The sequence below is a fragment of the Anser anser genome (assembly GCF_964211835.1).
Source record: "Anser anser genome assembly, chromosome: 5".
Lineage (NCBI taxonomy): Eukaryota > Metazoa > Chordata > Aves > Anseriformes > Anatidae > Anser > Anser anser.
This window is the reverse complement of record NC_139725.1, coordinates 30686319-30709058: the sequence shown is the minus strand read 5'-3', so window position 1 is coordinate 30709058 and position 22740 is coordinate 30686319. Positions and strand designations below refer to the sequence as shown.

At 42.1% G+C, this 22740-nt stretch overlaps 1 protein-coding gene across 13 annotated transcripts in view; it reads right to left on the bottom strand.

The window, feature by feature from the left end:
- Positions 1 to 18809, bottom strand: part of PCNX1 (pecanex 1) — an 89212-nt gene extending 70403 nt beyond the window's left edge. For 9 of the 13 annotated variants that reach the window (XR_014585383.1, XM_083839220.1, XM_083839226.1 and 6 more), the window contains exons 1-2: positions 13544 to 13877; positions 5072 to 5280 (exon numbers count right to left, since the gene is read on the bottom strand). Coding sequence is in view for 11 of the 13 variants with exons in the window: in XM_083839220.1 (XP_083695346.1) it covers positions 5072 to 5280; positions 13544 to 13696 (362 nt within the window). In the remaining 2 variants the exon portion in view is untranslated. Of the gene's footprint in view, positions 1 to 3304; positions 3362 to 5071; positions 5281 to 13543; positions 13879 to 17052; positions 17259 to 18711 lie in introns of those variants that run through there. The other 4 variants (XM_083839230.1, XM_083839228.1, XM_083839229.1 and 1 more) reach the window with 4 other exon arrangements.
- Between the last annotated feature and the right edge of the window lie 3931 nt (positions 18810 to 22740).

Below are 22740 nucleotides of genomic sequence, written 5' to 3'. Positions count from 1 at the left end.
CCACTCCAGCATTGTGCTGGAGAACTAATCCATGTCTAATCCTTCTCAATTTGGAAAAATGAAGCTAAAGATGTAACCCTGTGTTACCTCTGGAGAATGGGAAACAGACAGGAAGCACAGCAGGCCTTACTTAATATACAGCTCATCTCACAGGTGTAATAAATCTGACATGTAATAACTTTTTTTAAACGCAAGAACATCAAGCTAGGATATTACAAACAACATCAGGATACTAAAGGACCTGAAACACTACTTATACCATAGTATGATATTTCAAGCTGTTATAATCTCAGAGAAAAGAGCACAATGTTGGGGCACAACCCTGGAAACCATTCCAGATCATACAGACGCCACTCAATACCTAACTCTACAACCTGAATGTTCCTGCATCAAAGGGATAACAAAAATAATGTCTGAAGTTAGGAATATATTACATTAGTAAAAAATAAGCCAACTTAAGAGACAACCAGCCATGAGTCAGCAGAACAATATGGTCCTGGTCCAACTCCAGCAAATCAAAAAAATTCCCATTTTGGTACAGCTCAGCAGCATGACATAAGCATGCTCTTATTGCTGGTTGTTTACCAAGCCCTTTCTGACCTAATCTTATCAATAATGCTAAAGGAGAATCAGGTAAAAAAAACAAGATGCAGAATTCAGCTTCTTTAATTTCCGTCAGCTGTAGCCAGAGTATGCCTTAAGTAAATATTTTAAGAACATTTAAGGGCATAATAAAAAGTTTAGTTTTAACTAAAACCTTCTTTCTTAATGTGTAAGTTCAGCATATGTTATGATCTCTACAGAAATAACATATAATGCCTTTCACAAAAAGATGAAGTTTCTTCCTCGTTTGAATAATTTATTCAGAAACACTCCAAATGAATAAAGGTCATCCTCTGAAATAGCAAAATAAGGCAACATGAATCAGCTTTCATGCACAGAACTAAGGAGGATAGTTAGGGGTGAGGGAAGGAGGCAATTTTGTTTAAGAGTGAACCTCCAGATATCAGCATAAGCAACAATACAACGCAAGAGGAGTCTATGCACAGCTGCTGTGTTCTGTGACAGCACACAGAAACTAAAGGATTAACAAAAGTTAGTAACAAACAAAACAAAAATGTCTGCAGGAATAAGCAGGAAGTACAGATTTCCAGGATTAACTATTGTACGCCCAGAAGATTCCAAATGCCATTGTAGCCCACATCCTTAAGAGTCATTTCACTGCCAGCATAGTTGCTATTTGTTCCTGCTATCAAGTCCTATAACCAATTTCTAACAGTTTGCTAACTTCATACCGTAGAGCAAATGGTTGCTTGCAAACTGAAAAGAATAGCAAAGAAACAGAAGTGAAGTTACTACACAAACTGAGAAGAGCGAGTAAGTTACGTCCAGCTACCTGCAACCAAGACTGCTACAGAGGAGGCATCCAAAGCCTGCACGTTTACTATATGCAGCTATTTTATTAGTGTGTCAAACTGAAAGCCTTAAGAAGCTGCCAGCCTAAATCAATTCAGTTTAATACCTGACTTAGGCTGATTAGCTAAAGAGATCTGATGCTCAGACTACAACTTTCAGAGAGAATTTAGAACGAACAATTTTGATCTCAGAACAAAGCAGAGGAAGGGCTTCATTCTTTTCTTTTGAACACTCTCCTGTGCCCATAGAGCTCCTTTCCTTCCATCCTGCAGACCCATGAAATCATACCTGAAATACATATGATTTAGGAAGATACTGCCTTTAAGAAAGTATTCTCCATCATCGTCTGGAAAGCTGGGTGAGGGGAGCTAAAAACCCTCGCTGTTAAAAATATCCTCCTCACCTTACTGTTTTCTGCAGGCACTTAGATAGCCCCATAATGGGCCCAGTTAAAGACTGAGATGGACCAGACTTGACTAGAAAAATGAGGCCAGACTAATGGTAAAGTTGCTATTATATGAGAAGAATCACAGCATGTACTGAATATGCTAGATCACAACAATTTCAAGTATCAAGAGACTTTTTCTTTAAAGCCTGAAGTAGTAATTTTAAACTTGAAAAAAGCAAAACAACTCCAAGATCAAGAAGAGGTCTGCCAGGCACAGAAAACTGCAAGGAGATAAAAATAGCAGAGATATAAGCAGGAGTTATAGAGATTACAGTTTTTATTTTTTTTTTCCTTGCTCTACTTGTTTAAGCAGTGTATGCAACGTCAAAGCAATGAATTAAGAAACCACATGCTCCAGCTGCCAGTTTTCTTATAGGGAAGTATATGTGAAATTCAGCTCTCCCACACTGGCTGATGTCAAGGACAGCAATGTCTCCAAGTTACTGCTTTCTTTATCCTGCTGTAAGTCATAGTAGTCACTGACACAAGAAGCCCAAATGCAAGACTACAAGTTAAATGTTTTAAGACATCTATTTGGGTCCACTGATACTATCTAACGGATTACACTTGCACTGTTTCTTCTACACAAGATTAGGAGCCTGTATTCCCAATATTTATTTGCTTTAATGAAACCTCACACAAGCTGAAGTGTAATTAACACCACCCTGTCAAGTAAGTATGAAGTCAACAATCGCACTAGAAGTTACAGAACCGAGACAACTCAGTCCTATCTTTGAAACAACCTTCTTTCAGAGATATTAACTAGAGAATTTCAAATTTGTAAGGAGTATGAGTATGAGAAAGGGTAAAGACTCACCTCTTAAGACACAGCAAGTTGTTCTTTGCTTAACTAAGCTAAAGTTTTTTCTGAAAGATTAGAAACCCTCCTGAGTTTGATCCTATTCAGACACCAACGTGAACATGATAAACAAGCAGCCCACATAAGCCTACAAATGACAGCACACCATTTTTGTCAGATACCTGAAAGCACTATTTCACAGGTAAACTAAGTGAAACTTCAGAAAGAAAAAAGAGCAGTTCTTAGAAGCTAAACAGAATCCTCAACACATTTTTTGCGCAGAAACTAGTCTATCACTTAATTCTTCAAAAATATCAATAGGAGTATCTGAAGTGGTCCCTACTAGGGTCTGTGTGGGGTGAAAAATCTAGTACATCTTTGCAGACTGTATTACCTGTCTCCCTTATACCCTTCCTATGCTAGGAAAGCAGAATTAAAGAAAAAACAATACAACAACAAAACCCTATACACAGTTCTTCAAAAAAAAGTTTTTCCCATTACTGTTCTGATTTAACTTAATAGTAAGGTAATAGCTCAACATTCAAAACTCACCCTATATCTCCTCTACTGGTTTGAATGTTACCCCAGTGTTCTTGTGAGCTTCCAGGCAAAGATTAGTATATACTGCACATCCCACTTACCAAAAAGTAACTCCGTAATTTCTGCATTGACCTTGTTCCCAGTTCTAGTTAAGAGACCTGAAAGTGGGAACAAGGATCATATAAAGTTAATGAAACTTTAGCTGGCAAGCAGGACACACAGAAAACTAACCTCTACGTCTGAGCTCACAAATGCTTTAGTGTAGTAACTTGGCCCACAATCACTGCTCCTCAGAAAACACAGAGCTTCTGAAATATCCAAAACGTAATTCACAATACTAGTACAAAAAAGTCCTTTGCCAAGTCCTGGCAACTGTTTTGGAAGCAAAACCTACATGGCTTATAAAAAATAAAATCCAAGGATCACATCTAAAACACACATTAGCAAGGTTACATTCACACAGAACAGACCGCTAGTTTACTTCCATGAATTTTATTAAGCAGAATCAACATTAGTATACATTTAGGCAAGCATTCTGCCAAAACAACTTAATTCAGTTTTAGTAGGGTGTATGGTAACCTCAATGGAGTCACAATTGAAGTCAGCAGGTTCAGTTACCAAACACACAATGGAAAAAAGGTCAGGTTATAAAAGATTGATACAACAAGTTACCGTATACCAGCTTTAAAGGAATCGAAGACATGGTTTTTGCAAGCAATACTAAGCTGAGAGCAGATACAGAAGAACTTAAGACCCATCCCCAGAGAAGCTATCCACATGCACAGTGAAATCCTTTCCTTTCTATGCTGAAGATTTTGAAGAACACCACACGAACACTTCCTTTCGTTAAGCCTCCTCATACACAGGATAAGAGGCTTCTTTTAATTACGTTTCCTTACAGCATAGTGCCTCTATTTAAAAGTTTCATGGTTTTGAGGTGTGTTGGTGTTTTTTTTAAATTAAGAAATACAACTATTTTAAGAGCCAGGACAGTCTATCAAATCCCTCACTCTGAAAACAATTCATAGCTACTAGTACCTGAAACTTGAATAAAGGAGAAAGGTCTTTAAGAAGCTGAGAATTCAAGATTGATTTATTTCATATAGTCTAACTCTTAGGATGCCCTCAAACAACTTCAGCCAAGCAGAGGCCTGGATAACAGAGCTCACAACACATCCGGAGTCTGATCAGACTGGTTAGGTTGCCCTTGCAACCTGATGAGTCATCTTTTGCTCTTCACATAGACTGGTCAGAGGGAAGCCTCTTTTTTAATGCTGGCAACAGCAAAGATCTGTTGAAAGGAATCACCTCCTTCTGACAGTACTTCAGAATCATCACCTTCATTACTGAGCTGAGCAATTCCAGAATTTCTAAGTAGAGAGGACAGCGTTCTCCTGAAGAAAGCCTACAACTGGAATCAAGCATTGCATCTGATCTTGCTTTTGTAAAACTAAGTAAACTAAATCCAGATCAGACATTAATTTTGGTGATAAAACGATTAGCATGTAGTCTTTGACAGCACAATTTTTAAAAACAAGTCTAATGCTGAAATAAGATTACTTGTTCTGGTTGTGTTCATTAAGTATTTAGCAACCTAATCAGCACATATTTTCCATGCTGTTGTTTCAATGCTGTTCTAGAACTCCTCTGGGGGAAGAACCAGGAAATTAACACGAAGCCATCATTTCAAACCCAATACGTAAAATAGTCTGGTTTTTAAGATTGCACTTAAGCACTGAGAAATACAGATGCAGACCTCTGTGGTTCTGAAAGCCTGTTTATCTCAATCACCATTCCAGTTACACACCTGATGAAAGTGTAACTGTTTATCATTTCCAGCAGTACACAAGCATTGGCAGACACCTTACCTGGGCCCATTGCTGTCTTTCCTCTTGGCTGAAACACTGCTTTGTTCTGTTTTTGCACCTCTGTCCATACGCTCAGTGGCATTCCTCTCCACAATTTCTCCCTCATCCAGCGCCCTGTGCAAGCGGTAATTCACCATCTTCAAAACGATAAAGAGTGCTGCTATTACCGGGCAGTAGACAGCTACTATCATCATGGAAGAAGGAAGGGCCTTTCAAAAGAAGAGCAGAAGAAGAGTTAGTGAATACGAGGTCGAATGTCCGTATGAATACATACAGCTACCTAGAGTTTAACAGTTTCCTTCATCCGGAAGATACTGAACTTACTAAAAATTAAAGTTAAAAAGCCATACACACACTATAAAGTCAAACCCTGCATTGAGATTATTAGAAGTCCAGCAAAATTTTAAAAAACACTGGACTACAAGATACCAAAGCACCAGAATAGCTTGCTAAGTAGACCAACCACTCATGTTTGAGAGCCAAATTTAAGTCTCATTCTCCTTCTCCGGAGACTATTGGAGCGTGGGACCAAGACTAGGCGATCTACAGCCAGCATGATTTTTATGTCACCATATTTTCAATTACTTTTTATGAGCAAGTAAGACGGAGAGATTTTAAGCATCTTCAAGACTAAGCTAAGCTCAGAGCGAGACTTTGTTTTAGGGCTAGCACATAACATCAATTCCATTTTTTGGAGAAATAAAGAAGTGAGTGACAGCATGGTGGATAGGAGTAAATTGCTCAACTACCCAAACTAGATGTTTTGACTTAGCTTGTCAGCTTCCAACAGCTACTCTTGCATGACGAGATATGGATCAGTCACAAAATGCTAACTTTCCCCTACCTGCATACAAAAGAGGTCTGTTTACATTCATGGCTCATGCTTTGAAGCAGAAGCCCACATCAGCCTGCAAGACCACATGCTACAAGGCACATTTGTACTAGACCATTACATGCCCAAGGAAAGGCAGCCAATGCAGATTTTCTGAAGAGAACTTTTCAGCTGTGTCAGAGGTGGCCAAAAGCCATACAAATAACCTCAGTCCTAAATTCAACTTAGGAAATTCCACTTAAAATTAAGACTTCTCATACAGCTTTTGCTGAGACCCACAAGGCTTTTACAGATCAGTCACTTCAGCAGCAGATACTAAGCGCAGCCTGAGAGCTTTTCAAAAAGCGTTCAGAATACTAGTCAAACTCCAGTTTTTACTTCAAGGCTTTTACCTTTCTAATTTACCTTTTATTTGTATTTATACTTTTGCCACTTCATTTGCCCAGTCACTAAAAGAAATGAAGTATTAATTCTCAGACACCATCCACAAACACACCATTTTCCTCACAAAGGCAACACGAGGCTGGGTACTCAAATATTCTGCTACATCACTGTCCTTTACCCTGCTGCTAGTACAGTTTCACATCACATTCTGAACATTAAGTCTATATACAGACAAATGACAATAGGAATTGAACGGCATTTGTTACCCAGCATGAACATGAACTCAGCAGACAAGAAGAATGAGTAAACTGCCTTTTTAGACTCCTATTCTAAGGTTAAGTCCAGCTTGTTTCATACATCTCTTCACCCTCCCTATATAACCCTCAGCAATTGAGGGGCCTTTATGGTGATCAAAGGTCCATGCACATCCTGCAGAAAGGGAACGTGACCAGAATGTAAGACAGAAAGCCCTCTACATCTTGCACCTTGAGCCAGTTTTCGTCACTTTTAACAGAGATGTGATTAAAACATTAATATTTCTACATATTCAGGAGAATGTCCTGAAAGAACTGGAAGTAATTTGAGCTGGGAGTTTAGCAAAAACACTGTTTGAAAAGATTTCTAAATACAAAATACTGTAGTAACAAAAGGGATAAAGGAATAAATATTTCTAAATACTGCATCTACTGTTGACTTCAGAACAAAACCAAACCCTAATCTGGCCGCTGACTTTCTGGCAGGAAGCAAAACCAATCAATCAACACAACATTTCTCAAACCAAGCAAGTATAAATAATTGAGTCTAGAATCTATCAGGAAGGAGGTTACTTATTACGATTTCTTTTCTTAAGGAGATCAAGTTTAACCCACATCCCATCCTCTAAAACAAGTCAACACCTAATACAGCATTTGAAAGGGGACAGGCAAACTAAGCTGGGGCATGCTAACTTAGGTTTTGCCTGCCATAGTTCATGCTGAGCTGGACAAGACCCTATGGATAGGGAAACATTCACTTACCAAACACCACCTCAGGAGAAGAAAGAGGAAACAAAGACACATAAAAAAGGCATCAATAAGCAACCAGGAGCCGCAACGATGCTAACGGCTTCCATAACCCCTGGAGCAACACAACAAGGGTTTCCTCCAGAAATGCAACGCTTCAGAGAGCTTCAGAGGCAGCTAGCTTTCTGCAAGCACGGGCAAGCCCATTAGCTCTGGCAAAATGTTTAATCTTCCTGTACCTGCTAAGCCGTCCTCTACCAAATCACAAACACAAGTTCAATTGGCCTCTCCTTTACAAGTGCCCACTGTTCAGAAGCCATTTCTGCAATCAGCTTAACACTAGATGACCAAAGTTAGTCTGTAAGAGACAAGCCTATACTTTCTAACTATCTGGGGAGCTCTTAAATTTCTTTCCTCCTATCCATCAGCGGCAAGGTCACACACTATATCCAGTTTATCCTGTGAAATGTCAAATCTCCCATCCTGTTCTGCAAAGGAAAGCTTTGAGAACAATATACAAAGTGTGGAAAATGAACCCAACTTGCATCAAACCCAACAAAGAATTAAAGGGTGCTTTTTTCCTCACATCCCATTTCCACAGGACTGCAGAGAGCTAAAAATAAAACAATATAACAACTCAATATTTTTCATTCTTTGTATTTATTGGGACTTACTCCTCTCTGGATAGAATGTATATACTGGGAATAGAAGAAATTTGAGTGAAGTACGCTGGACATGCTATCTGATCATGGCTTAGTTAAGCCTCGCACTGTGGTACAGCAGCAGTACCCATGGTACCAGCAACTTCTCTGCATCCCAGCCTCAAGAGGTAGCGTTACCTCACCTCAGCCTAAACCACTGGTGCCTTCCCTGTTCTTCTTTGCCAAACTTATAAACATCCAGCTTCCATTTGGGGTCTTTCCTCCACAAGCCAATGCGACTTAAAGTGACATTATTGCACCAGGGGAGGTTTAGATCAGACATTAGGAAGAATTTCTTCATGGAGAGGGTGGCCAAGCACTGGCACAGGCTGCCCAGGGAAGTGGTGGAGGCCCCATCCCTGGTGGTATTTAAGAGACGTGTGGATGTGGCACTACAGGAGGTGATTTAGTGATGGCACTTGGTAGTGACAGTCAGTTGACAGTCGGCCCTGAGGATCCTGAAGATCCTTTCCAACCTAATATAACTGTAGTATAATTTAAGCTGTGTGTGACATTTTACCACATTTGATGAGACCAGTGTAACTGAGTATCCTATACAACAGGATCGTCAAGATTATAATAGGAATGCTTAAGTCCTACAAGTCTCCAGCTAGCTCTCATTGCAGTTGTTTTCATGAGAAATTTCACAAGCATTTTTACTGGGCCCAACACACTAAAATCCTCAGGTTATAACTAGTGAGTGCCTGCTAACAAGCTCTAGGTCTGTACCTGCAACAGTATTTCACAGAAACTCTCATTTTACTGCACATCACTAAGGACACTTTCATTGGCACGAGGAAAAAAACAGACAGCAAACAGCACCAGTCTCAACTGAAGCTGTTACAGGAGAAAAGAGAGCTAGACATGACCATACAAAAACTGCCTGCTTTAATTACATTCTGTTGAAAACATCAGCCATCCTGTGTTTGAACAAGTCAAGTAAAAAATTAGATAAACTCTAAGCTAAAAGTATTTCCCTGTACCTTAAAGTGAAGTCAAGTTCTGTCAAGAACATGGGGTGGGGAAGAAAGCAGCAGGGAAGACATCAACTTTCTAACACCTTTCCCTCAGCATTCACTTTCAAAATTTATACCTTTCAAGACAACTTATGAAATGCATACTAATATATGTGGATTCTTATCTCAAAAAAAAATAATCAGTTATTTCAAGACTGGTTACTTTGCCTTCATCTTTCCCCTATAAAAAACTATATACAGAAAGCAGAGAACTGCACTCCATTTTTACTGTCCTTTTCTAACGCACACATTACAAGGCATTATTTGGGTGTGATCTTGAACTAAAACTACAAGCCTGCTGTACTATCACCTCATTGTCAATGAAAAGCACGGTCCCACTCTCTGCAGCAGGCTACTCACTCCTACAGGTTTCTTTCTAGCTGGCTGTAACTGGCAACCAGTGGTCTACTGCTGCAGCTTTCTGAAACACCTGAGGTTTAATGCAAGGGTGGTAAAATTAGTTGATCAGATAAATAAGCAGCAATGAACAAAGTTAAGATGCAGCAATGCACAGTTATGAGGAGCAGGGCTGTCCTTTCTGGAAACAGCGGGCTGCAAAGCCATCTCAGCTGTACCACAGCACACCCTTTGTGGCAGAGTGGGTGGCAAACACCTGAGCACTCCTAGATTTCAGTCATCAACCTAGACCAGAAAAGAAGCCTCAGACCACCAGTCACAGGACTTTAAAAACACTCCCATTTAAACCGCAAAGGTGTCTGTATCTTGAGTCACCATTTCAAACACAGAAGTGCCAGGACACAGAGGAAGTTCCACTTTATCGCAGGTTGTGCTGCACACTTACGAAGAATCACAGACAACTTTATGGATCTTCTCAAGAGACATCTAGCTTTAGCTAGACACTACAGACACAATGAAGTTTCCCAATTACTTTCAGAGTAGAAGTGTAAGTGTTAGCTGTTAAGAACGTTCATAGGAATCTCTCTCAGTCCAAATCAGATTGGGAGTCCTTATGTAAATGACATCAATCAAGTATTCATTTAACAATAATAGTTACCTTGTGAAATGCTCTGAAGTTCCAGCATTTTAAGGCCAGTATTTTACAGACACAATCATACTGGAGAAGACGAAAGATATTCCAGAAAGAGCAGATCTGGTTCTGTCACCGTTTGTTTATGAACAGCCAGAACCCTTAAGAACTGCTGGTATCTGGAAGCACATTCACTTACAAGTTATCCAGTTTTTGACTGAAACTTGGAATGTACAAACAAGACTTGTAATAGCCAAGACAGTAGATGTAGCTTAGAACAACACCAGATACCAGGGGTTCTCATCATACACACAAGTACTTGAACTCTTCATTTAAGAAACAACACTTATCTCAGGAACTCCTCTAGAGAAGACCTTCACATGAAGCTACATTTGCATGACCTACTGCTATAGCTATGTACACAAGTCAGGAAATCAGAAGTCTATTAAGTGAACTCGTGTCTAAATGTGCCTGACTGAGAGACAAGCTCTGTAGGTACGAGCCCATCACCCCAAGCAAGGTACACTCCTGGCTCATCATCAGCCACTGGCGAAGTTCCCTGGGTGCAGGAGCCAAGACTTCGCCCCCTCCTGCACACGTGGTGGGGCTGGAAACAGCATTCCAACCGGGGAAGCCTCTGGCAGCCTCCTCCCCCCTCCTCCCCCTTGCAACACCAGTGCACAACACCAGCCTCTGGATTTAGGGCATCTTTTTCCAGTGCTACCGCTGTATTTTGCAACCCAGTTGTGCAGTTTCCTCATGTTGTGGCATATTTTCTCCTCCCAGCCTGAGCTTTGGATTCATCTAAAACCAGGGATTGGTTCTTATGACAGAAATGCAGAAGAAGTGCAGCTGAGCCCGTTACTGAACGCCACTACCAAAGCAGGATACATTCAACTAGTCTAGAAAGCAATATTACTGTACACATGCTGCCAAGCCACAGATCCAAGAGTACCCACTTGAGCAGCTTCACTCGGGCAGACATTTCTCCTCTACACCGATTCCTTCATTATCTACAGTCTTCCCAAAGCAGGTATAGACACACATGGAAAAGAAGAGCATCCTGATCTGTAATATGCATCTATGTGTCTGCTCTCCTTCACTGAGGGCACAGACCACAGACTTCCATGTGTCCAAGCTCAGAAGACAGACTGATCACAGAGCAAGGAAAATAGGCTAGCTGAATTTAACTGCGAATTCCTTCAACTGGTTAGCACCACGCATTAAACCCATCAGCCCTATGAGCACTGGCATATACAAGCCAAGAGACACACAGATACACGACAACTTGGTAACCACAACCGCTACCAAATTCTATCCTGAAGATAGGGGACCAACCGATTGAATGCACAGATGAAAGACTACCAACGTTTGGTACAATAAACCAAATCTTTAAGCAACAAGCGCATCTGAATTACCACAGTCAAAAAAGATCACGTTCCGTTCCTGTTTGGCATTAAATAATATCTGGAAGAAGTGATTAGCTTCGCGTAAGGTGCGTTCAGTCTTGAGAACCAGTTACGGGCAAAATTCTGAAGGGATTCTACTGCCTTTGTTGCTACTTAAACAACTTCGAACTAACTACACTTACCGCTGCCCTCACGCATCACAGCAGCACTATGATCTTGGAATTCCTTACATGAGGTAGTTTTACACGGAATGTAAGACCTGCCAGCATTTTAAGTCTTTATATACACTTTATTTTTCAAACACACGGGGTTGTCTGCCAGCAACAAGTCATTTGAAGCTAGCTTAGAAACTCCCTCCTACACAGCAGTGAGCCACACTCAGAATTCAGATTACGATTACCTAAGACTTTTTAGCGAGTTCTGCTTATTTACGTATGTCCTACAGCAGTGCAACATTTACCCCATTTTATTCTGACAAGAAGTTAAGAGATGCTGAAGGACTAAGATGACCATCACTGTTCTGCCTGTTTAGTTTATGTCTAGACAACACTTAAACTGCAGAGGGTGGAAAGAGGGAAAACAGCCAAATATGATTCAATCTGCTTCAACTTGTGACTAATCTCCCTACTTTTTCTCAGGGAAGTTGGCACTTGTTGTTGCATCTTTAACTTGTCCAGAGCTATGAAGCAAGAGAATTTCTCTGACCTCAACAAAACCTGAAGCAGCTTGCTTTTGCTCATCTTTTCCCTGTACACAGGGAAAGAAACAAGTTTAAGCAAACACTGAAGTTTACCCCATAGTACGAGCAACCGAAACCTAACTGCTGCTTCAAGAGCAGCAGGAGATCCAAACACTGGTACAGATTTATCAGCTGATAGTAGACTGACATGTTATATAAATCAGACCCTCTTCAAAAGTCTCCCATGCATGCAGCACATAGTTCACTTTACCTTTATAAGCAGCCTTCACAGCAAGGTAGTGCTAATTAAACAAACTATTCTGCCGAAATGGAAGAGCACTACTTCTGAAAAAGCTGCATTTGAGACCAAAAGGTTTCTCTTCTTCCCATCTTCAGCAGAACTCTGAGCAGATATAGACTCTCAGTTTTTATTGCGGGTGGATCTGCTTAGTGGAAAGTTTTATCTAGCTGTTGTCACATCAACTTTGGTTTTAAAAGCAGTTTGTCTCAGCCTGTGGTTTCCTTGCCAGCAGTCTAAAGTTTTCAAACAAAAAGCCTTGGAGCTACCTTTTCCAAGACACAGCAATATGAATTAAGAACTGCACAGGGCTGTAACCTCCCCTTCCACAGGAGCTAATTCTCAGCATTTCATATTCCAGTTTTAAATATTGCTTTTTCACAAAGCCAGTACAAGACCCAAGAGCTCTAAATCTTCACAACTGCACTCATGCAGAGTTTTTCCTTTTACAAGGCAGTTTCTACTTTATGTTCTCAGAGCATCTGGACCTGGCCGACTTGCAAACTGCATTCGGTGTCACGCCCAGGACGGGTCACATCACACCTAGAATGATCACATTGTTCTACTGAGAAACCTGAAGTGAAATATTAGTACTTCGTAAATTACGTACAACACAGAATGGGCAGCAGAAAAGAGCCTCCTTCTGTCACAGCTGACTGTACCCTTCCTGAAGCTAAGTCCAAACACCAAGAGAACTCCTAGGTTTAAAGGTCAGCATTTTTAATTGCTGCGATCCAAGCGCCAGGTACATTCAATGCGAAATCTCCCAAACGGGCACAGTAAAGCCCAGAGGCAAGCAAAACGCCAAAGTACCATCTCATCAATAATACACGGCCCAGCGCCAGCACGCTACGTTACAGCCAAATAAACTTTCGGGTTACGGCCCCTAAAGCAGATCCCTGCCGGGCATCGAAGCCGGGGGGATAAAGAGCAGGGGGTAGCTGCCAGCCCAAAACGCTGGTGCTATCTGCCAGCTCGCACAGAAGCGGTGTTTTCTTGGGCTGCCTGCACCCGAGGGCCAGCACCCATGCCACCCCCAGAGGCCGGGACGCAGGCGGAGGCGAGGTGCCACGGCAGAAGCCCGCTGCCCGCTGCCACCCCCCCGTGCGGCCCTGCCCGAGGCCCCCCGCGGGCCGGTCGGTGCGGGCGTGAGGCGGCGCTCACCATGTAGAGGGTGAAGGGGAAGCCGAGCAGGAAGAGCCACAGGTAGAGGTGCAGCGCGTTGACCCCGGCGCCCTGGTGCGGGTCCTGGTACCAGCCGCCGCTCAGCGCCGCCCACACGCCCTGGCGCAGGATCTGCAGCACCTGCGAGCCCATGGCGGCCCCGCTCCGCCCGGCCGGCCCCGCTCTATCCGCCCTGCGAGCCCGGGCAGAGCCGCGCACCGCCCGCGCTCCGCGACAGCCCGCACGGCCGCAAGCGCCGCCGCCGCCTCCCCAGCAACGCCGCCGCCATCTTATGTCCGGGCCCCGGGCCGCCCGCCCGCCCCCGCGCCGCCGGCAGCCCGGCAGCCCTTGCGGCGGGGGGCGCACCGCGCCTGCGCGGAGCCTCACACAGCGCCCCCCGGCGGCGCGGAGGGGAGGGGGGGGGAGCGGGCGGGAGGCGGCGCGGCCGCTGTCAGCAGGCGGGGGGACGGTGTGGAACGAGGCCGGCTGGAAAAGGCCTTCGGGATCGCCGTGTCCGACGGCGGACAGTTGGTTCTCTAGAATTACAGGAAGATAACCACCTCTCCCTTCTCAGAGCACTTCCATTTCCTGTCAATACCAGACCTTACCAAGCACCTTGAGTGCCTTGTCCCAGCCCCAGGGCTCCTTTTACTGTTTCCAACACACACAAAATCAGAGTTGGGCCCTCAATGGTCACTGCGTCCCAGCTCCTGAAGCTTTCCTCCTAAACAAGCACATCCCCAAAGCCCTGCATCAGGTGGAAAGAAAGATAAGGGAAGAGGTTTTGAGAGCACTGCCAAGCACCTTACAACCTACAGATACATAATGCTGAAGATCCTTCATTAAACGACTTGATTCCAGTCATATTTTGGGAAAACTAGCTTTGAGGGTACATCATTATACCATCACTGCTGTGGCAGAAGGAGCCGACCCAGGTTCTGTCCCGTACCCCACCCAGCCTCTCTCCCCTCCAACAGGTATAAGGCCAGGAGCTCATCACCTTCTGGGCTTGTGCTGAGGAGGAATTGCAGTGCGAAAACACCCAAACACCCAGTCATGACTCACCGTGAGCACACATTTGGACCTGTGTTTTCAGGAGACTCTGCTACTGGCACAGCCCGTGTTTTCCTCCCCAACAGTTAGCTAACCAATGGCAGCATCTGGCTATTCTTGGAAAACCAGAAGATAGAAGTGACTGACTCAAAACAGATGTAGTTGATCTATTTTTTTGTTTGTTTGTCTCCCCAGCAGGAAAGTAGGCAGAAGGGGTGGATGCAAAACCCCCAACCATATCGGTTCTCTTCCCCGTTATAAACAAACAATTTTGATCTTTTTTATTCAAACATTGTATTTCTGAATAAGTGGCTGCTCATGGTATTTTGCAAAGGAACTTTTTTTTTTTTTTTTAAACTCTGTCAAATGGTGTGGAAATCTGAAAGGAAAAAAGGATATAAAGGGGGATGAAAAAACAAGAACCAGAAAAACCCACAGAGGACTGTCATGGGTGAGGAGAAGGTATTCCCTCTGTTGGGAATAAAGCCAATTGTGACAAACATCATTTACAGTAGACTCAGAAGAAAACAGAACTATGAAGCCTATATTTCAATGACATCATTTGCCAAAATACCTTTTAGAATCACAAACACAGCTGTTGGAATATGAAGTTCTTAGGATGTGTTACCCATAAATACACTGCGATAATGTAACCATCAGGATTACGAGGCGTTAGTTCTTCCAGCTGCTGTTTCAGTAACGTTACATAAAAGCTGTTCACCTTCTCCACAGAAAGGAGGAAAGAGGGATAACGTTCATTAATAATGTGTCTGAAGGCTGCGCTAAATGCTGTAAAAACCTTTATGCTTCTCTTTAGGAGCCATTGATTGAATCTGGAGAGACTAGCCTCAGCCTTACAGTAATGATTCGCGTTAAACAGTATTCCTGTGTGAGAAGATGGAATTCCCTAACCCCGCTCCTAGAATATTACTGGTTCTACCCTGATCCACAGCAGCATAACCTAGTTTAATACAGACAGCCCTGTTCAAGAGAACTGGATCCTGGGAATATTTAGTCTGAGTCCAGTAAAATAAGCAAGAGAATCTGACATGCTTGAGAGGACAATTAAATTTCATTGTTTAGCCACTTAAACGCGGGCAGGCTGAAAACATTAAGACACAGGATGGGAAATAATATTATTGGAATCCATCCATGCCTGAAGGTAAAACTGATAATGAGGCCAGATGTAGGCATCATTAACAAAGTAAGAAAAAAATCATGACTAGCTTTTAAGAGAAACAAACAAACAAACTGTATCTTGCAACAGCAGTAGACTCAGTCTATGCATTGAATCTCTGCAATCCAGCAAATAACTGGCTTGTCTTCTGTACTCTGCTTTAGCCTTACAATACTTTAGGACGATGGATATTACTCCCTGTACAAGAAAAAGAATGTACTCTAGGAAAATTAGAACTCAACGTTGGTGAAGAGCGCGTGAGTTTTAGATAAAATATTTAAAAGGGGGCATTAAGTCAGATGACTGGAGAACAACCTATTTTTTCTCGAGCATTTCTTTTATAATTTAGTATGCCAAGACTGAGGTAAAGAAGTCATTTTGCTGCATAAGCCAGCGTTACACAGGAGGAGGATGACTCAAAACTGCAACTGTTATTTTGGCCAGATAATAATCCAGTTTCCTCACATTCTCAGTATACGTACACAGTCACGTGCCCTCCTAACAAATGCAGCCTATTTCAAAGACTTCTGGAGCAAATGGATATTATTGGTTCTCTTTTCATATGCCATCATGATACAGATGTGGCTGTTCAGATTTGGCCAAGGAAGAATGATCATATTAATTATATTAATCATTAATCATTTGCAGCAATGTTTTTCTTTACTTCAGGCCACACCCCAGTGGATTGAAAGGGCATTTGCAATGTCAGGTCAGTGCAATATGTGGTGCACAGTAGAACGTAGATTATACCAAATACTCAGATGAGGTGATGACAATTTCTTGACCAATCTTATAAATACACTTTTTTTCTTTTAATGTGTGATATTACTAGAATGGGAAGTTAATCAAGACTAACAAAACACTGAAACCTGCCACAGAAATACTTTGACGTGTTACCATTTCTAAGAATAATATTGCAGCATGCTGTGGACCATTAGTAGTACTTTAGTCTCTTTTACCTTTGCATTCAAGGAAGTTAAGCTTTACACTTTCCCACCACCAGACATCTTATGTGGAACACCCCAAATTATAACTTTAAAATTAGTTATCAAGACAATTCCTAAGTTTTATGACAAGGTAGCTTAGATAATTAGGAGAAGAGGTGAAACCAAGTTAAAATTTTACCTAAATTGGGTGTAGTTTTTTTATGTCCAGAAACAAGCTTATGATTGGCACTTCCTTGTAATTTTCATTGAAGTCATCATCACAGTTTGATACCAAGCTGTAAGTAGCTAATCAAACAATCAGCAGAAAATAAGAAAAACACTGATTTACTCACTTTGCAATTACGACAGTTGGTACTTCTAGTCTCCATGTTGGGCACAGTGTTTATTTTCAGATGAAGATTGACAAACTAGGCCTTTGTGGCTCATCACCAACTTTTATTTACTTCTCCCTATTGATTCCTTGTCTCAGGATCTATAGCTAGACAGCAATATTACAACCCCGACTTTCAGATCTTGCCGACACGTATGTCTTTCTGTTGATCAGACACAGTATCCAAAGCTACAATTCTGACAAAAAAAAATAAAATGAAAGAAGACAAAACTCAATTCACCATGTAATTCATCAGCCTAGGAGAGAAGGACATCTAACTTTTGATTTCTTAAAAAAGCAATAGTTAAAAATATTTATTTGCTTCTTGGTCATTAGCTGTCTTTGCACAATTTTATGTCCTGACTTTATTTCCACCATTTGCCTGAAATTGCGACCTGGTTAGAACTGGGTTTATCTGAACCCAGAGTACCATCATAAATGGCAATAAAAGTGTTTTATCCTCTCATATGAGAAATAAGAAGTAGGCTTATTTACAAGGGTGATAGAAAGCACAAAGTCATTCTACAATACTATTTGTTAAGCTGGTTTCACTGTAAGATAGTTTTCTTATAAAATCTGTCAGGAGTTTTTTTTCTAGATTTGTTCTTATTTATAGTAGAATAGTTTTCACCAACTGCAAGGCTTCACGGGGCACATTGCCATTATGTTTACATCTAATAGCAGCTTATCTGCTATTTTCACAATTTTTAAACTTTAAGCAAGAGCCAGATCCTTTCACAGACCATACTCCCTCCCGAGCAGCTCTGTTCCCCAGTTCAACAAAACCTTTTGTGAGAAGTCACACCAGATTCAGCCTTACAAAGGGATCACATTGCAATCAGTCCTGTACGCTACTCCAGCTCCCAACTGGAACATAGCCCCTTCAGAGACACCAGGAGAAGCACGCACATTCTCTAGCATTTCGGTGCAGATCAGGCAGGATTTACCAGCAGGAAGGTTACGTACCAGGAGACCTCCTCTCCCTGCTGTGCTGGCAGGTTATTATTCACATCACAAAGTGCAGTCCCAGCTGCGTGCCAGGATACAGCCTGCATCCACCTGTATCATGGTCACTGTACAACACACCCTCCCAGGTCCAGCTGCCCCCTTCCAGGAGGCACCCTCTCCAGGCAGATATGGGCACAGATCACACCATTCCCTCTCCGTCAGGGTGGAAGAACACCCTTCTTCCCCTCAAATACCAAGAAAGTGGGGAAAAAAGGTGTCATTCCCCCCAACTACCTCTATGACTAATAGGGCTCTCTGTAGTATTTCACAGTGCTGCTTAGGGAGAGATCAATACAGCGAGTGGAGGATGCTAATTACTGGCCTGCAAACAGCTGAACCACAAAGCTCACTGTGCTATTAATCCTGTCCTTGCAGTTTGTCTCAGCTGCCTGCTGCACCTTTTGAGTATGTAAGCGCTTTTTGCACACTCTCTGAGCCCTGTGGTTTTCTCAAGACAAAATACACAGACCAAAGTGAGATTCTCCCCCAAAGAAGAGCTCTTACATCAGTTTTTGTTATCAGGGAGTGCTGAAAGGTGGAAAACATGTAAAACAGATCCACGCAGACCAAAAAGCTCCATAAGAGCTAAGAAAAAAAAAGAATTCTTACTAACTTGTTGATAGCGACCTTTTGTAACTTGCTACCAGAACAACACCATCTTCATCTCCACTCCTTTCTCCTTGTCAGCTAGAAATTCCCTCTATACACCTTTTCAGCAGCTAGGTGGGCCCCAGTCTCATTATGCTAACCTCTTCCAGCTGCTTCAACATGGTTGAAAAATCACTTTGAAAGGCTTAACACTTCCATTGCTAGAGACAGAGTGCAGTTTGAAGAGGAAATTTCTTCCTAATGATGGTTCTGGTAGTGTTTCTTGCAAGAAAATTGTGGCAGCATCCACTTTCATATTACGGGATCTAATTCTGTGTACGTGTCCACGCAGAGATCACGCAGAGAAGTGTCATCAGTGTCCCAGTGACTGCAAGGTCTCTGTGAACAAAGAGGCATCTGCTAGCGTTACTGGTACAAGAATTGCCTAAAAATGCCATGGAGATGAAACATAATAAACAAGGCTAAAATTAGAAAATCCAAACACTAAGCTGACAGTATTTTAGCAGCATTTATACCACATTCTTTAAAGTACAGCACAGCGGTGCCTCACTGTAAGAAATTTCTCCCAAACAATGATTCATGATGCCACTGGGATAAAATTCTAATTAAGATCTTTGTTCGCAGTTAAAACTCTCTGTCTGAAGTACAAAGCTCTCATAGCATGAGGATGAGTCCAGCCAAGACCATTTTCTCCATTTAAAGGATTTCCTCTCTCTCATGGCTCTTTTTAGCTGTTTCTCTAAGAATGCTGCTCTTATAGAACTGGTGAGCCCCAGCCTAGGAAAGGGTTTCAGTTTTAAACCAATTGTCAGAAAGGGAAAATTTAAAAATAAAATGCCTACAAATTTCAGGCTAATGAAAAGAGATCAAAAGTAGGGCCCCCAAAGAGGCAGTGTGGGCAAAGTTTGGAGAACAGTCATAAAATGGCTGCCTTATCAACTGGCATGTAACTTCATGTTATCCACAGCACGGATTATGTCTTGCACAGCTAACGGGCTAAAAATATGTGGACAGAGAACATGGGGTGGGGATATTATTGCAGTGAGCTATGGAGGAAGCCGTGACTTTGTGGTGAGGCCTGGGAAGAAGCTGAGCGTAACGTGCATTTGTAGGAGATGAGGATATCTGCAGAATGAGTGGCATTGCAAGGCAGAAATGTTGTAGGTTCATGTTATTAGGAACATAAGTCACAATTTCACTTGACTGGATTTCATACAAGTACAAGGGCCTGCTCAGGCAGGTTAGTTCCGAGGCCCTGATGCCTCGGCAGTTTCCCTGGATCTCTCTTCGATTTCAGCTTCATTCTGAATAAACAGAACACTAACTTTACATTTCTGTCTGATTTCAACGCCTTTACTAACTGCGTATGTAAGGCTCCTCAGTGAATACAGCCTTGTCTGAAGTGGAATATGGCAGTGACTGTGTGCTTTAGTAGGAGGTGTGAAGAATAATTTTGACATTCAAGACTATTGGAAACAGTATGTAATTCATTGCCTTGAGATGGAATGCGGCCATAGTTAACAACCTGAATCTGAGAAAAGAACTACAGGATCTCAGTCTGAAAGCCCTTTTGGAAGGTAGCATCTTTAGTCACACACCGCCTCATCACCAATATAGGTCAGCCTCTGAAGAAGCAGTGCCATTTTTTGAGCAACCAAGTTTAAATTCCCAGAGACGTCTTATGGTTTATACTGGCATGAGATCTCAGCCGCATCACAAAATCTGCTCCTTCCTGTATTCTTCGTTCTGTTCTCTGGAGGTCTCCCAGATGAATATTGAGCAAGTCCGACCTGCTTAGTGTAGAAGATCTGATGAAATCATCCCCTGAGGTGTTGTGACTACTATTTTTGCATTTGCTTGAATTGGCAATGCCTGAAGGTACCAGTTGACAGATTTCAGAATGTGAAAATGATTAATCTGGGGGGGAGTGCCCTGAAACACTGCCACTTTATGGCAGTTCTAACGTAACCTGCATTCCAGCAACCCTTTAAAGAGCTATTTAAAAAGAAAACCCATCTGAGCTACCCAGTGAGCAGCATTCCATGAATCACTGAAGCACAGACCCAGGCTGTCCCAGACAGTCGTTCCTTTTTCTCTAGGCCACATTTTCACTAAGCACTAGCTTAGGGAAGCCATCATCCTACAGCCACACCGCTGCACAAACCAAATGAAATCAGGCATAAGTACAGCAGAGCGAGGCAAGCCTGAAGGAGGTGTGATGAGAGCTTTATTAGAGAGGACATATGGTTTTTAAAGAAAGGGTCTTTGGCAGCCAGCTGGAGGTGGCATAATTATTCATCAGGAAAACAACAGCAACTACAAAGATCTTCTCCCTCCCCTGCTGGCTGAATAGATTTGTTGCAGCCCTTCAGTGGGCAACTGGTTTTAACCTACCCTCCGTAAACAACATTTCAGATTAAGTTTATTTAGGAGGAAGCTCTTACTGTCAAAGAAATCATATATACATATATAGAACATAAATATACACTCATTAAACTCGACTTCTTGCACCCCCTACTTTCAGACACAGTTTTTGGCTACAACCCAGCAAGATGATCCCTGTGAACACAGAGCACACGTACGTGCTCGTGTGTGCTCGTGCACGTATGTAGATACAACACTTAGTTCCTTTGTAAAGGCGTTAATACTGCGAGCCTTTTCTTGGTACAGAGGAAAGCCAGTGGGATGAAACTCAGGCTATTCATTCCTCCTCTATATTTGTTTGTCACATGAGATTGTTCCCCGCTGTGTATCAAGTAGCGGTGGTGTTTACAGATCAGAGAACCGCAAGCAGGTTCATTCCAAGTCTTGGCCCGCCAAAGGGTTTTCCTACAAACACTACTTCTTGGTCCATCCCCACAAGAGACGCTGTGAGAGGGTGTATCTAAGAGGGAACAACCCTTGGCAGAGTTCCTTCCTGACCATTTGCTCAGGAATGAGGGATGCCCATCATGGAGCAGCTCATAAATCTTTTATGGCAAATTCCTAGGGATTTTCAGCCATCCAGAGGGATCTGTGTTTCCTGAGGCCACTTGTAGGGATGCCTTGTGCAGCTGCTAGGCTCTTGGCTCCAAGTTTGGCTCCAGAGCATTGTCCACATTAAAAGCATTAGCCTATTTATTTCCTTGGTGCGTTCTTTATCAGACCTTGGCATGGAAAGATATATTCAGCCCCCAGGGAAATCTTTGATGGATTTAGCATTGAAAATGAATAGGGAGAAAACTGTTAAAGAGCAAAGGAATTAGGCAGAGGTGTGTGATGCTGATGGCAGTTACTCATAAATTTCTGACCACATCTTCCTGGGAAACATATAACCTTTATCTGTTCATAGGCCTTCCCAGAATAGTGATGACTGCAAAATGGCCTGGAAACGCTTTTCTGGAGATAAACAATGGAAATGATCTAACATTAAAAATAACCCTAAAGGCGAAAAATCAGAAATGACTTTGAAACAAAGGAAGGGTGGAGTAAGCAACCCTTTTGGAGAGATTCATACCCTGCTTCATTAGGCTTATAGAACCCAGGAATGCCAGGGAAGGTTACATCAGAAATCTATAAGATATCTGCAAGTATGTTATAAAAAAAATAAATCTAAACTTTATAGGAATTAGTGAAGCTATTGCAAAATTTGTAGCAGTTAAAATTAGATTTTGAGTGATTTATCTTTTTGCCATTGTTTCAGCATGTGACATGACATGACAAGAGGAGGTTTTCTTGCAAACAGTATTTGAACCACAAAAAGCTATTTTGCAGTAGAGAATGTACTTCCAAGATTTAATTCAATACTGAGTGTTACACAAATCATATGAAAAACAGTCTTGCTGTGGTAACAGCACAATTAAGCACAGGTGGCCAAAGTATTTTGACTCTTGGACTGAATTTTGAATTTCTGGTACATGCTGCTGCTTCACAGTTTTGTTAGTACCAATGCAAATACATGCTTTCTTGTAAATCTATACATGGCATGTGATAGAAAATGAGCAGAACATTCTAAACTAAAAAAAAAAAAAAAAAGAAAAAAGATGCCAGTCAA